This window comes from Saimiri boliviensis, chromosome 2 (genome assembly GCF_048565385.1).
Source record: "Saimiri boliviensis isolate mSaiBol1 chromosome 2, mSaiBol1.pri, whole genome shotgun sequence".
NCBI lineage: Eukaryota > Metazoa > Chordata > Mammalia > Primates > Cebidae > Saimiri > Saimiri boliviensis.
In genome coordinates this window covers 226,043,851-226,059,080 of record NC_133450.1, presented here as the reverse complement: position 1 = coordinate 226,059,080, position 15,230 = coordinate 226,043,851, and the positions used below count along the sequence as shown (strand labels likewise).

The window sequence follows — 15,230 nt, the reverse complement described above, 5'->3', positions numbered from 1 at the left end:
GGAAGTTTAAAAGTCTTCATGTGTTTTATGTTTTGCTTTTAAGGAGGGAAGATAATAGCATGCATTTTATTTTCAAGCAACTGTATGTGGGTTTTAAGTGCAGGGTGGTAGAGACCTGGCATAATTGGTTTTCAGTTTTGTACTTGCTGAGTTACTTTACCAAATTTGACTTTGTATTAAAATGAAAATTTAAGCTCTGTGTTAGTACTCATGGTGATTACATTGTATGTCAAGCTGCCAATGAGAAGCTCCAAAAAGGGCCCACACTTTCTCCAGGGTTATGGGAAGGAGGAAACAGTGCACACTTTACTTACTGTTTATGGTTTGAACTTTAGATCTCCTAGCAATTTCAGGTTAAGAAAGTGGAAGTGGTGGTCTTCAAAGTAGAATGTGCATAATTTTATCAGTTGATGTAGAGTAAAAACGTTAGCACTAATGTTTCTTCTGTCCTCTAAAGTGTCTTGTCTTCGTCCATGTTTTATCATGTCCATAGGATCTTAGCTTTTGGAGTTTAAACTGAGTTCATTGGAGGAAAAAATATGCTTTGAATTTTGGTGTGGAAATAGAAGTGGGCAACTAGAATTACGTTTGTTTGTATTTAATAGGAGAATTAAATAATGTGGAGGTTTATTTCTCTCTCCCATAAAAGACACTGGCTCTCAGCAGGTCATGGCAGATATGGCACCCCCATAGTGTCACCAGGACCTCTACATCCTGTCTGTTCTGTCTCCCCCAGCAACTGATTTCTATGTTTGAAATCACCTTGTGGCCCAGAGGGGCCATAGGAGCACTCTTCTTCTTACTCTTAGTTCAGGCACTGGGAAGGAAGAAGAGAAGAGGGCAGGTATGCTCCCTGCTTATTTCTTTTTTAGAGCAGTTATAGGTTCTTGGCAAAATAGAGTGGAAAGTACAGAGAGCCCCCATCCCTCTTCTCTCTTTCAAGTTCAGAACTTCCTCAAAATGCCATCAAACAGCTTCTTCCTACACCTCACTGGTCAGACCATGGCCACGCCAGACTAAAGGAGAGCGGGGAAGAATAGTCTTTTAGCTGGGCACTTTGCTGCCTTATATGATGGCGTTCCTGGCCAACATAGGCAAAGAAAATTGTTCAGTAGGAAACCTAAAATCTCTGTTTAAAGCCATATAAGATAATCTCTTATTTTCTCTTCTTTAAGCAAAAGAATGTTGAAGTCCAAGCCATAAACTGATATTTTTAGAAAGCTGTTTATTCAGATTTGTTTTTGCTGTTGAAACAAACAAAAAAAAACCACACTATTCTGTTTAATTATTATTCGTTCTTAAAGGCTTCATCTTTAGTTGGGAAAATAATCATTTTAAATTATACTTCGAAATCATACAATTACACAAGATACATGGGAGAAGGTCATTTATGTTCATTTGAAAGTACATTAAGTGTTTTATAATGAGATTTGAGGGAATGCTTTATAGAATGGGTAAGAACAATTTTAAAATCTTAAAAAAAAATTTTAAATACAGTTCAATATGTATGTCATTTGGTGCACACTAGATTTCTACTATTAATTATTTTAAATTTGCACCATCAGTAAATACTTCAACTTGTATTGATTTCAAAGGAAACTGTATAAGGGAATCTTTCTTTGTTTTCATCTTTTCCCTAGCACATTGCCGAGGTAATGACTGCTTTCTCTCTAAATGTGTTTTCTGTCTTCTCTCCAATCATTTTCCCAAAAGTGCATACTCCTTCCACGTTACTGCAGACGGTCAGATGCAGCCTGTCCCTTTTCCCCCCGACGCCCTCATCGGACCCGGAATCCCCCGGCACGCTCGCCAGATCAACACCCTCAACCACGGGGAGGTGGTGTGCGCGGTGACCATCAGCAATCCCACGAGACACGTGTACACAGGCGGGAAGGGCTGCGTCAAGGTCTGGGACATCAGCCACCCTGGCAATAAGAGTCCTGTCTCCCAGCTCGACTGTCTGGTGAGTGAACAGGAACTGGTGCACAAGGGCAATTTCTCCCTGGAGATTGAATAAGGAAATAGCTGTGTGGGTCTGGGTTTTATTCCCATTATGAGGAAATAGAAGCCCTTCTGTTTCCTGTGTTGGGTATTTAACCCCCTCGGCCCCCTATTTAAATGTGAAGGTTTCATTTGTTGCTGTTGCATTGGCTAAATCCCAGAGTTGGTGGATTTCTTTTTTAAAGATACTTTACAGTGGTTTTCAGAGGCCCTCCTTGTGTATGGTTGTGTACTGCAAAAGGGGGTTTCCCATTTAATGGACAAAAGCACAACTTGGCCTGGACTCTGATCCCTGCCATCCACTTGGTTTGTAATTTCCCTATAGCCTTTAGATAAATACGGAATAGTAAATATTTGATAACATGGCATAAAAACCATTCTGAACAGGGTTTGTGTTTTTTAAGGGCAACCTGAGAGAGCTGGTCAGGTTTTATGATCTTAACTTCAGGAAAGGGTTAAAGGATCTCACTGCAAAAACCGGCAGCCATCAACGCAATAGAGCAGTGAGAATGCTTTCCCAGAGCACCTAAGCCACATCCGCCCAGAGTCCGAGAATACCATTTTGCATTTTTCAGGGACATAGATCATGCTGGAACATGCTCCAGTCTCTAAAGCATAACCCCAGGATTTACAGAGCACGTACCACTGGCCTTAAGCAGACTCAGAGCTGCCCTGCCTTGGTGTGGTGTCGGCCTGCACTCTGCTATTGCAGATGGTATTGTGTACCCACTGCCTGCCTGGAAAATTCTGAGGATTCCGGAGACAGTGTTTCCAAACAGCAGAGTGGCAGTGTTTTTGACACACAGACTTTTTTTTTAGAGTAGTTATTAGTGTATTTCTTTTTTAAAAAAACAACTTAAAAATGTCTTCATTCATGAAACTTGTATTTAAATATAGCCCAACATTCTATAGCAATAGGAGTATCCTTTATTGAAGTCACATGCTTGAAGTTTCTCTAATCTTTGAAAGATAGTCCATCATTAAAAGCTTGTAAGCAAACTTAACCATATCTGTATCTTTTGGGGGTTGATCATATTAGAGCCCCCTGACCCCAACCCCTTCGTATGTGTTGGTTTTGATGGAAAGATGCCTGCTATTTTTTTTTTTTTTTTTTCCGAGATGGAGTCTTGCTCTGTCACCAGGCTAGAGTTCAGTGATACAATCTTGGCTCACTGCAACCTCCCAATTCCCGGGATCAAGTGATTTCCCTGCCTCAGCCTCCTGAGTAGCTGGGACTTCAGGCACATGCTACCACATCCAGCTAGTTTTTTGCGTTTTAGTAGAGACAGGGTTTCACCATGTTGGCCAGGATGGTCTCGATCTCCTGACCTCATGATCCACCCGCCACGGCCTCCCAAAGTGCTGGGATTACAGGCATGAGCCACCACTCTGGGCCAGATGCCTGCTTTTATCAGATTATTTGGCCTTTGCATTGAGGGGCTAAATATAGCACCAGCCACATGACAGCTTGGGAAAGCAGCTCTGGTAAATTCTCAGCAAGAATCCCTCTGACTAATGATCTAGTGTGCTCAGCATAATGAAGACCAAAACATAGAGGGTGGTCCTGCAGTTTCCAAGCGGTAAATAATGCAGGGTAATGAGGTAGATTTATAAACTAGCTTAGAAAAGTGGTTTCTTCTCAGGGAACTATGTGTATGCACGTACCTTACACCTAGGTAGTTTCAGCTCTGTGGTAGAGGACATCAGAAACAGTTATCTAAGCTCCTATGAGTTTGTTTGCTATGTTGAAGGAGACAGTTGTACTTGCACCCCAATCTTGACTACAGACCTCTTGCTCTGTTAGAATGTTCATGAAACGCCACTCTTTAACTCAAAAACCAAGACAGCCATTAGACAACATGGTGTTCTGATCCCTCAGTAATTCATTATAGCAATGAATCACATTTATTTTACAGAATAGAGATAATTATATCCGTTCCTGTAAATTGCTACCTGACGGCTGCACTCTTATAGTGGGAGGAGAAGCCAGTACTTTGTCCATTTGGGACCTGGCAGCTCCGACCCCACGCATCAAGGCAGAGCTGACGTCCTCGGCCCCCGCCTGCTACGCCCTGGCCATCAGCCCCGATTCCAAGGTCTGCTTCTCATGCTGCAGCGACGGCAACATTGCTGTGTGGGATCTGCACAACCAGACACTAGTGAGGTGAGCAAAGATGGTTGTCTAAGGAGGGTTTTGCTCCATGAGTAGTGGGGCCTGTCACCTCTGCTTCTCTCTGGCTGCCCGTAGGCCCTCGGCCCACGAAATAAGAGCCTGTTGAATGCCAGGTGGTGGGGGAACAAAGACAACTGTGTTTTCTGCCTTTTGGGGGACTTACAGTCTTGCTGCTATGCCTGGTGTTACCGAGACTTTTTATCTCCTTAATGTGCCATTTCTTCAGCCCACATACAGACTCCAGACTTGTTCTAAAAATATTTCTGGCTTTTGCCAAAAGGTGGCCTAATGTGGCTTACACAGCAGCACAAAGGGGCCGTTGATACTAGATGTTCTGGGCTTTGGCTAGAACTTGGTGCGGACAAGAGCCAACTGATAAAAGATAACAGAAAATCAACAAAGGGACATGAGAAGAGGAGATGCCATGAATTTTGCCCACAAAATGGTTTTAACGTATCTCAGTAATGTTTTCTCAGTAATGAAATAAGAGACCCACCCAGGGATCGTTCCACTTAGGAACCTGGAGGGCTCTGCCTGACGTCCTGGTGTCCTGGTGTCGGCCCGTCGCCTTAGCAGCTACTGCAGTTCTGCTGTGCTTGTGTCTCCTCCTCAGCTCCCCAGCCAGATGCCCTCTGCAGAAGTCAGTGCTCAAACCAGAGCTTTTGTCAAAGTCGTTTTTTTTTTTTTTGAGATGGAGTCTCTCTCTGTTGCCCAGGCTGGAGTGCAGTGGCACGATCTCGGCTCACTATAACCTCTGCCTCCGGGGTTCAAGCGATTCTCCTGCCTCAGCCTCCTGAGTAGGTGGGACTACAGGTGTGTAGTCCAGCTAATTTTTTGTATTTTTTGTAGAGACAGGGTTTCACCATGATAGCCAGGCTGGTCTTGAACTCCTGACCTCAGGTGATCCACCCACCTCAGCCTCCCAAAGTGCTGGGATTATAGGTGTGAGCCACTGTGCTTGGCCTTCAAAAAGTCTTTTTAAAGTAAGCATGAATTCAACATTAAAGGTAAAGTCAGCATGTGTTTTACTCTTGTTTCATCTTCACTGGGAAGCCATCCTGTGTATGGGGCAGTTTGAGGTCCATGGCTTATTCGGTAAGTCCTCTCTCTCATGCTGCACAGAGAAGGGACGGCCTCCAAAAGTCATCATGACAGCTCACTCTCTTCAAGCCTCCGCTGTAGAAATGCATTAAGTGTCATTGAGCCGGGCCCGGTCCCTGCATGTCGGCGACAATGCAGCAGTTATTTTCTCTTCCATTTGCTGAGTAGTGTAGGTGAACAAAATGGAGTAACAGAGCCGGAGCCAGAGCTGAAAGCCCTTTCAACCTTTTATCCTAGCAAAAGTTACTTGTTTTTTCCTTTTTTAAAAAATTCATGAGTAGTGCTTTCAAAATATTAATTCTAAGCACTTTTCAAATATTCCTCCACTTAGTCCTCATAACATCTGTGCTGCTATTTGCCCCTTTTGTAGAGGAGGTACCTGAAGCTCAGAGAGGGTAAGTGACTGGCATCAGGTTGCACAGTTGGATGTGGTGGAGCTGAGTTTGGTCCCAGGCATTCTGCTCTCTTGTCTGTTTCTGAACCCTTGCTCTGTGTGGGCTTCTGGAGAGTAAATACCTATTGGATAGAATGGGGTCAAGTCTTACAAATCTGTCTCATTTGGAACGGCCACAGGAGGCTAGTGGCTGCTGCGTGTAACAGGGCAACGTACAGCCTATTGAATATCTTTATATTCACTGTAACCCAGCCCGTCCTGAGCAGTCATAGGATGTGCCTAAGAGTAATGCTGAAGTATATGGATGAAGGGAAGGCAGAGGGATAGGGGAGCAGCCATCAGGTACTGTATGTCAGCGGAGGAAGATGCTTTCAGTCGAGGAGGAACAGCATTTAATGAGTAAGAAAGGTCAAAAGAAGTCAGAGGGTGAAGAGATCATTGGATTTCCAGAGCTGTTTGAAGGAAAGAAAAGCAGCACTTCCACCAAGTGAGGCGGGGACTGCTCCAGGCCTGGGTGGTCTGTGGGGATGTCTGGGAAGCAAGAGGAAACACCTGAGGTCCACCTTCACAGCCACAGTAAGGGAGAGAGGACTCAACCTAGATCCTGAAGTACAGAAGTTGGGGATGGCTTGCAGAGAGAAGATATTTAAAGTGTTGGTTCACATCTTGGCTCAGAATTTAGGGCAGTAGTGGGGCTTTTTCCTTCCCTTGCACTCTTGGTTAGAAGTTTGGAGCTCTACAGGAATGATAAGGTGTGGTGATCCTGGAGGAAGAAGCAGCATGGAAACGTTCTTCTTGGTGTTGAAATTCCCATGGAGTCCTTTACTGGATCCTGCCTGGTTCTACGGGTGGGTCTAGATTGTGCTCACCTTTTCTGGCTGCTCCTCTGCCAGCTCCCTTTCGGCATGCAGAATGGAGTCCAGGACGGTCACCAACCCTGCCAGGGCTTACGTGGACCTCCCCTCAGCAGCTCTGCTAGTTGCCTTGCATGGCATCTGTGCTCAGCAGATCCCTGGGGACTGAGTGTGTCTGGTGGAGATTGTTGAATGAAGCACAAGGTTCTACTTTAAAGAACAACCTTGTGCTCAGCTTGGCGGCAGAGTCTTGCTGAGGTGCCCTTGGGTCTGCCTTAGCAATTACCTCTGTCTCTGCCCAGTGCCTCTGAGGTCAGGAGGCCGGCATGCGTGACCCTTTGTCTCTGGGAGTCCAGATTTCCTAATGCAGGGCTCCTTCTAACACAGAAAGCAAGGTTGAGTAAATACATGAGCTCATGCTCCGTTGGCACGTAGGGCACTGCTGTGTTGATTCACTCATAGAAACAGGAATGCTTCTGCACACCCCGTGCTTTTCATGTTGCCATTTCTTCCTCTCACGGAGTCGGGCCTACACAATTAAAGAACAGACCTTGACCTTTCCATAAGGAATACAATTGGGATGTTGGGTGTTTGTCTTTTATTTTCTTTTGAACAATTAAATACTTTTCCCAACCTGGAAAGAATTTTACCTTCCAGACAGATTTGTTAAAGAGTAGCGTATTTAACTTCTGGGGAGCAGCCTGCCCCGGCATTCTGTTTCTTTAGCTCTTGGATTTTGGAAAAAAGGCAAAGATGATGTGCAGGTGCTGTCCCCCTCCTCCTCAGGGGAAGGGTAGTTTGATCTTGCACATCAGCAGACACTGGCGGGATCACACACACACACACACACACACACACACACACACACGGTCCAAAACTAACAACACAACAGTGTTTACCTTGAGCTCTGGCAGGAAATCATTATTCAATCTGGTTTGTTTTATCAGGCAATTCCAGGGCCACACAGACGGAGCCAGCTGTATTGACATTTCTAATGATGGCACCAAGCTCTGGACGGGTGGTTTGGACAACACGGTCAGGTCCTGGGACCTGCGCGAGGGGCGGCAGCTGCAGCAGCACGACTTCACCTCCCAGGTGACTGAGCGGCTTCCGTCCGCCCCGGAGTCTGTGAGGTGGCCGGGGTGTGTCGTCCTCTTCACACGCTCTCTCCCCACCCCAGGATGGTAGTGGCTAGACAAACAGATCAGGGCTAAATTTGAGATAACTAATTAAAAACAAACAACCACCACCAAAAAAAAAAACCCTCTTTCACTCCCATGCCCCCCACACACCTTCCCCAAAATTCCTAGAGTGGTTTTTAGAATCCTGTAGGTTAAGGTGTATTTGCTGTTATAGTTACATATGAGTTTAAGGGATTTGTACAGTGAAGAACATACAGTTTTCTTTCGGCAGTGTTTGATCTGTGGCATGTATTGCCACCATCTAATGCAGGAGTAGGAGATGATTTTTCGATTCCCAAATAAATAGAACTTGAGAAATCTGTAGCGTGTTACTAGGAGTGAAGTCACAGCTCCTCTGAAAGTTCGTTTATTTTCCCTGCACCAGAGAGGTTAAAAAAATGCAGAGATACCTCAGTGATGCCCATTTTATTCCTCATTCCTTAAAAAATGGACTCATGGCTGACTAGATTTGCAGACTTTTGAAATAATATGTAAATGACAACACTGTAGGATGTGAAAAGTACTTAATGTCCAGTGTCTGAAGATAGACTGGTTTTGGAAAAAAACATTGTTTGCCATTTTAAATGCTTTCTGATGATAGAATCGTTCTTTTGATCATGATTTGGCATTTTTTAAAACCTGTTTTGTAATAATAATTCTCAGAAAACTAGGACAAAAACAGAGAACAAATATATACTTCTAAATTTCATATTTCTGTTAACATTTTGTGGAGTTTCGTAGAGTTTTGCTGTTTTCCCTCTTTCCCAACATAAGTAGGATATAATTTTGGGTTTGCCTTTTTTTAAAAAAAAACTTCTTAGAGAAATTCTCAAATACATATGAGTATAAAAAATGTCCCAGCATTTATGAAAGTACAGCGAATTGTACAATAAACACCATATGCCCATCACTCAGCTTTAAGTTATTTGGCCAGGTGATAACTCTCATCCCCACCCCCAAGCACTGGATTATTTGAACGTAAATTTCAAACAGCATATCATTATCCATAAGCACAGTCATGCACCATATAACCTTTTAGTCAAGGACCGACCACATACGTGATAGTGGTCCTTTAAGATTATAAAACTGGGCTGGGTGCAGTGGCTCAAGCCTGTAATCCCAGCACTTTGGGAGGCCAAGGCGGGTGGATCACGAGGTCAAGAAATCGAGATCATCCTGGTCAACATGGTGAAACCCTGTCTCTACTAAAAATACAAAAAATCAGCTGGGCATGGTGGCTCGTGCCTGTAATCCCAGCTACTCAGGAGGCTGAGGCAGGAGAATTGCCTGAACCCAGGAGGTGGAGGTTGCGGTGAGCGGAGATCGCGCCATTGCACTCCAGCCTGGGTAACAAGAGTGAAACTCCGTCTCAAAAAAAAAAAAAGATTATAAAACTATATTTTTACTGTACCTTTTTGATATTTAGCTATATGTGGATGTACAAATACTTACCATTACACTACAGTTGCCTGCAGTACTCAGTACAGTAACAGCTGTGCAGGCTTATAGCCTTCAAGTGATAGGTTGTACCATAAAGACTAGGTGTGTGTCAGTGCACTCTCTGAAGTTCACACAACAAAATCACCTAACGATATGTTTCTTAGAACGTATCCCCCTCCGATGACTGTATTTCAGTTAATGTCTCTAAAAGGTAAGGCCTCCCTTAAAATGTACACATGAATGCCATTATTCTTAGGAATCATTTTTAAATTTTATCCCAAAGGACAGAGGGGTTCAAATATTTCCAGTTTCCTAAAGGTTTTGACACTTGGTTCATCTGCGTTAGATCTGTGGGCCTCCCCACAGTCTGGACTTGGCTGCTTACGTCCCCCCATTCCTTCCATTTCCCGCCCTTTCACGTTGAGTCTTCCCTTCCTAAGTGTATCGGGCGGAATCCTGAGTGAGCCTGTCCTGCTCCTTGCAGATCTTCTCCCTGGGGTACTGCCCCACCGGGGAGTGGCTGGCCGTGGGCATGGAGAGCAGCAACGTGGAGGTGCTGCATGTGAACAAGCCCGACAAGTACCAGCTGCACCTGCACGAGAGCTGCGTGCTGTCCCTGAAATTTGCTTACTGTGGTGAGTTCAGCCGATAAGAAACTGGCGGCTGTTGGTGGCTCAAATGGAAAATGATTCTTTTAAAACTATGCTAGAGATCATATCTGGAAAAAATGTTGTTCCCAAGCAGTTGGATGCAATAATTCTATTGTTTTAATATGCCCTTCAGAGCATAGCAATGTCTGTTTCAGTCTGTTTTGCTAATTTGAGGAAAGTCAGCAGGTGATGTGATTGCCTAATACAACATTTGAACGCAGGTTTGTTTTTAAGGGTTTGGGAGTCAACAATTAGTTACCACTCTGAAGAGGGGTGGGTGGGAATTTATTGAAGAATGGGGCAGGAGCAGTGGAAGTCATTACGAGCTGGCCATGATGAGGAATCCAGGATCAGAGAAGAGGATAATTAGCTATACCCAGACACTTGGTTACACTCTACAGTGAGGATGAAGAGGGAAGACATTCATGTGGAGACCTTTCTTGTGCACTACAGATGGGCAGGTATCTCTGTTCACAGGATGCGCAGGTGGATGGACAGATGGATGAGTGCCTGTGACTTATTGATCACCTTTCTTCATGCTATTTAATATGACTTGCATTTTACTTAAGTTGGATGTTTAATCCTTTCTAGTCCCATTTTATCATGAAGAGACTGACTAAAATAGAACACCTTCTTTATTGATTCTGTATTTGAGCATTACCATGTGTTGGATATGATGCTACTAGCCCTGATATCCAGTGACTAATGAGGCTGACACATCTTAGATTATACCCAAGATCACACTGATAAATCACTGAGGAGCCACATTTAAAACCTCTGTTCATGTCATGGACAGTCTTTAGGACATGATAGATCATACATTAAAAATGTTCTTAGTTTGATTAAGTCCAAGTTGCTAACTGTATAGTAGGAATTTGAATCTTGAAAAACTAGATATCCCTTTGCTAATTCTAGGTAAATGGTTTGTGAGTACTGGGAAAGATAACCTCCTCAATGCTTGGCGGACCCCCTACGGAGCCAGTATATTCCAGGTAAGTGAGTGCTCCTTACCTAGATCCACAATCTGACCACAGAGTCACCTTTGAAACCAGGAATGAAGGTGCCTGAGAGGGAGCAGGGCCTCTGAGTACCATTGTTCCACATTAAACACATGTCCTTTGTTTTCTCTTCCAGTCCAAAGAGTCCTCGTCAGTGCTCAGCTGTGACATCTCTGTGGATGATAAGTACATAGTCACTGGCTCAGGGGACAAGAAGGCTACAGTCTATGAAGTCATCTACTGAAAACATTATGTGGTTTAACGTTTATAGTTGAATTGGGCCAAAATGTTTTGAATTTGTAGAAATAGAAAAGTTGTAACTTTAAAAGAGAAAAAAAAAATACACCTGTTTCCAAACCTTGACACAAAACTACTTTGAGTCTACAAAGAGGAGGTGACAAGTCCATCGGCAGAAAGTCACCTGTCTACATAGACCAAATGGAGCACCAAGGCCAAGTGGACAGAGGGGCCATGGGTTGTAGGATTGAGGAATGGAATCTGCCGACTCACGTGACAGCCCATTCTTTCTTTCTGGGTGATCTGGGGATCACGCCTTGCCCAAGTGTGAGATTACCTTTCTGTTCCTTGCAGTTCACCTCACTTTCCGTCCTTTGTAGAGCAGTGGTGTCTCCAATGAACTTGTTTCCTGGTTTTGCATCTTGTGAAATGTTTTTTTGTATTTTTGTTGAAGGTTAAACATTTGTATAAATTGTAAATATATTTGGTTTATTACAGTAAAGGCTTTAGTACCAATAAGTGGTTTTCCTTTTCCTTCTTTGTTGTTGTTTTTTTAAATAAAGCTTTGGGATCATCAGTATGGGTTTTATAAGCAAAGATTATATATTTGTAGAGGAAGTTTTGAATTGCACTGTTTATTTTATAAATATATTTGGTGGTAGGCTTTCATTGCATTAGAACCTAATCCATCACAAGCTTGAGTTCCTGGAAACTCAAGACTAGGAATTATGAGTAATTAAAGGTACACTAGTAACCGTTTTCCTTAGGAGGGTAAAATTACTTCATAAAGATTTGTTCTTTTGTTATGATGCTATTGTGATTCAACGTCACAAATTAAAGCTCTTCTTTTTTCTGGTGATTCATTGGAAGCCAAAATATTCCTTTCTCTAGGAAGACCCAATTTTTTCTTGTTTTTCCTTTTCTCTTTCCCTTTCTCTTTTTCTTTCTTTCTCTTTCTCTCCTCTTTCTTAAGATTTGGATTCACACTCTCCATTACCCAGGTTGGAGTGCCGTGGCTTGATCCATCTCACTGCAACCTTGAACTCCTGGGCTTAGCAGTCCTTCCACCTTGGCCTCCTGAATGGCTGGGACTATGCCTGGCTAATACTTTTTTAAAGTTTTTATTTTTTGGCTGGGCGCGGTGGCTCACGCCTGTAATCCCAGCACTTTGGGAGGCTGAGGCAGGTGGATCACGAGGTCAAGAAATGGAGACCATGCTGGTCAACATGGTGAAACTCCATCTCTACTAAAAAAAAAAAAAAAAAAAACAAATCAGCTGGGCATGGTGGCACGTGCCTGTTATCCCAGCTACTCAGGAGGCTGAGGCAGGAGAATTGCCTGAATCCAGGAGGCAGAGGTTGCAGTGAGCCGAGATCGCACCATTGCACTCCAGCCTGCTTAACGAGAGCGAAACTCCGTCTCAAAAAAAAAAAAAAGTTTTTATTTTTTGTAGATGCTGAGTCTCACTTTGTTGCTGAGGCTGGTCTCAACCTCCTGGCCTCAAGTGATCCTCCTTCCTTGGTCTCCCAAAGTGCTAGGATTTATAGGCATGACCCCACTACCTGCCGGCCCCAGTAGTTTCAAATCTGTATTCTCTCTTCACAAGCTTCACTTGGGTTTTGTGTTATGGTCTATGATATACAGAAAGCTGCAGAGTTCATTAACCTGTGAAAGGTAGAAAAGCTGGTTTTGTCTTCATTAATACTTATATGGTCTATTATATTAATTATACTTAAGCGAACCGTACCCAGCACTTCTCCTCATTCTTCTCATTAAGGCTCTCCCTGCAGCTATAGCCATTATTATCTATCAGCAGCCTTTGGTCTTTATCTTTGTGGGCAGGCTTTTACTAATTTGATTAGATTAAATATGTAACCCTGGGCTTTTAATAAGTTACCATGCTTGTTTCCTCCTGAAAAAGCTACGTGGCTCATTTTTTCTATGTTATTTTCTATTATTTTATAAAATAATAGCTAATAAATTTAAGCCAGTGTTCCTGGCTATTTAAAAATAGCACCTAAGGAATTTTTAATGTTCTTGTTTTCTTATGATCCAGCGAGTTGTTGGCAGTTTGTCTTAATATTTTTCATTTGTTACCAAGACCTTGTTCTTTATATATTCAAAAACATTACTTTGCTTTTCGTCAAAAAAAAAAAAAAAGTTTCTGTACTGAGTTAAACATTTTCACTTCTCATTAAGTGAATGGCAAATCCCCAATTACTAAAACTGATTTTGCTGTCATTCCCTTCCTTATACACATAACGAAGTAGGTTTCTATCCAACAGACTCAGATGGCTTGTTAATGGAGTGTTTATCTTTTCTGTTCTCTCTCCTTCCCTGCCTTACTTCCCTATTTTCTCTAATAGTTGAGTAGAGGTTCACTTGCTGTGACAGAGACCCAACAATGAAGTGGCTTAAAGACTATAAGAGTTTATCTCCCCACCTGCGACCCAGGGACACAGGCCCACAGGCCCACAATGCAGCTCTGCACTTGGAAGGACTCTAGTTGTCACCACTGCCAGCCAGCCTTGGGGAAAGAGCAGAAGTCCAGGGAAAGAGATGTGCTTCTAAGCAGGTGACTAGAATTTGTTTCATCACTTTCATTTGCGAGTCCATCAGCAAGGACTTTGTTGCATGGTGGCCACAAAAGGGACACTTGAAATGCGATGTCTTGCTATGCAGCCATATGCCCGTGGAGAAAGGGGACGTGTGTGTGTGGGTTAAAGAGATACTCCTGTTTTCTGTAGGTGGACTTTCTCACTTCATTTTCTGTCTTGCTTTATAGTTTTCCAGACGTCTGACATTCTTTCTGTAATGGGATTTTTCTGAGACTTTATCAACTCATAGATCATCTTAAATCTGATGAAGCCACTTCTATTTGATTTTGGATGAGACTCTGACTGTTTTGGTGGCAAGAGTCCTGGAGGTCTGGAGGTGACTAGTGCAAGCCCAGCTGCAGGGAGATTAGAGTCTTAGGAAATTGCCCAGATAATTGAGTGTTTCCCACTTGGAAAATGGGAACAATAAATATTGTGTCTACCTTTGAAGATCTGGAGCATGGTGGTGGGTGTGAGAACAGGGTTGTGAGTGGTGGCTGTCTCGCAAATGCAAGTGCAAGTGGGAGAGCGATTTCTTCCTAAACTGTGACTGTAGGAGTCACAACTCCTGTCCCCCAGGAGATTGGAATCGTGATTGTTGACACTCAGTAAGCCAAATATTTGTATACCTTTTGCCCTGAAAATGGGTTACAATGTAAGTTTAAACAAATTCAGATTCTTTGGTCACCGTGTGCCAAGAGCTATGTGGCAGTTTTACCTATAAAAATGTCAGGAGGTGGTTTTCATAATCCTCATATAATCAAGGGTCAGGGAAGCTGTGTCCCCATCACAGGAGACAGTCCAAATGCAGGTTCTGCCATGAGCCTTGTGTGTGTTCTTGCCAATTTCACAGAGTGCGCTGTGATTTTTGTTTTTCCCCTTCAGCTCTCCAAATTTCCTCTTCATTTCATTTTAAAGATTTGTAATTTGTAATTTATATTTCCTGTAAGTAGCACTCCTACACAATATTAGGTATATAGATACATTTGTATTCACTAATTTATAACTTAATTTATGCAAATATTTGTTTTCCTCATTCTTTATGAACAAATTATATGTCTTTAATCTTGGTTTTTTAAATCACTCAGTCTTTACTCGTACCTTGTATGTAGGTTTGTACCATGTAACTCTTCTATGAAATTGGGCTGAAAAGTCAGTGTCCTAGTGAGATTGGTTTTGTAATGATTTTTTCATAGCTAGATGTTTCTGGCACTTAGTTAATAATAAGGACAAAATATTGTGTCAATATCATTACCGTTTATTAAGTTTCTGTTATTTGTGAGGTGATAGGATAGGGGTTTGACATAAATTCTAATCCTCGTGGCTGATGGATGGGGTTTGGATGGACTAATTCTTTTTAGATATGACTGGTAAATAGCAGCTGCTCCAAAGCTGAGAACATTCAAATGGGAATTTTTGTTTTTATTTTATTTTACTTTATTTTTTGTGTTTTTTGTAGAGGTGGGGTTTCACCATGTTGGCCAGGCTGTGCTTGAACTCTTGACTGAGGCAATCTGCCTGCCTTGGCCTCCCAAAGTGCTCGGATTACAGGGGTGAGCCGCCTTGCCCAGCCCACATGGGGACTTTTAAAATTACACTTTTGC

The 15,230-nt window shown here is 42.9% G+C and overlaps 1 protein-coding gene across 4 annotated transcripts in view; it reads left to right on the top strand.

Moving 5' to 3' along the window:
- Positions 1-11,549, top strand: part of TLE1 (TLE family member 1, transcriptional corepressor) — a 101,037-nt gene extending 89,488 nt beyond the window's left edge. For all 4 annotated transcript variants that reach the window (XM_010350718.3, XM_003940003.3, XM_010350717.3 and 1 more), the window contains exons 15-20: positions 1,714-1,963; positions 3,918-4,165; positions 7,471-7,618; positions 9,629-9,779; positions 10,710-10,786; positions 10,929-11,549. In XM_010350718.3, coding sequence (XP_010349020.1) covers positions 1,714-1,963; positions 3,918-4,165; positions 7,471-7,618; positions 9,629-9,779; positions 10,710-10,786; positions 10,929-11,036 — 982 coding nt within the window. In that variant the 3' untranslated portion in view covers positions 11,037-11,549. The remainder of the gene's footprint in view (positions 1-1,713; positions 1,964-3,917; positions 4,166-7,470; positions 7,619-9,628; positions 9,780-10,709; positions 10,787-10,928) is intronic.
- The last annotated feature ends 3,681 nt before the right edge of the window (positions 11,550-15,230 follow it).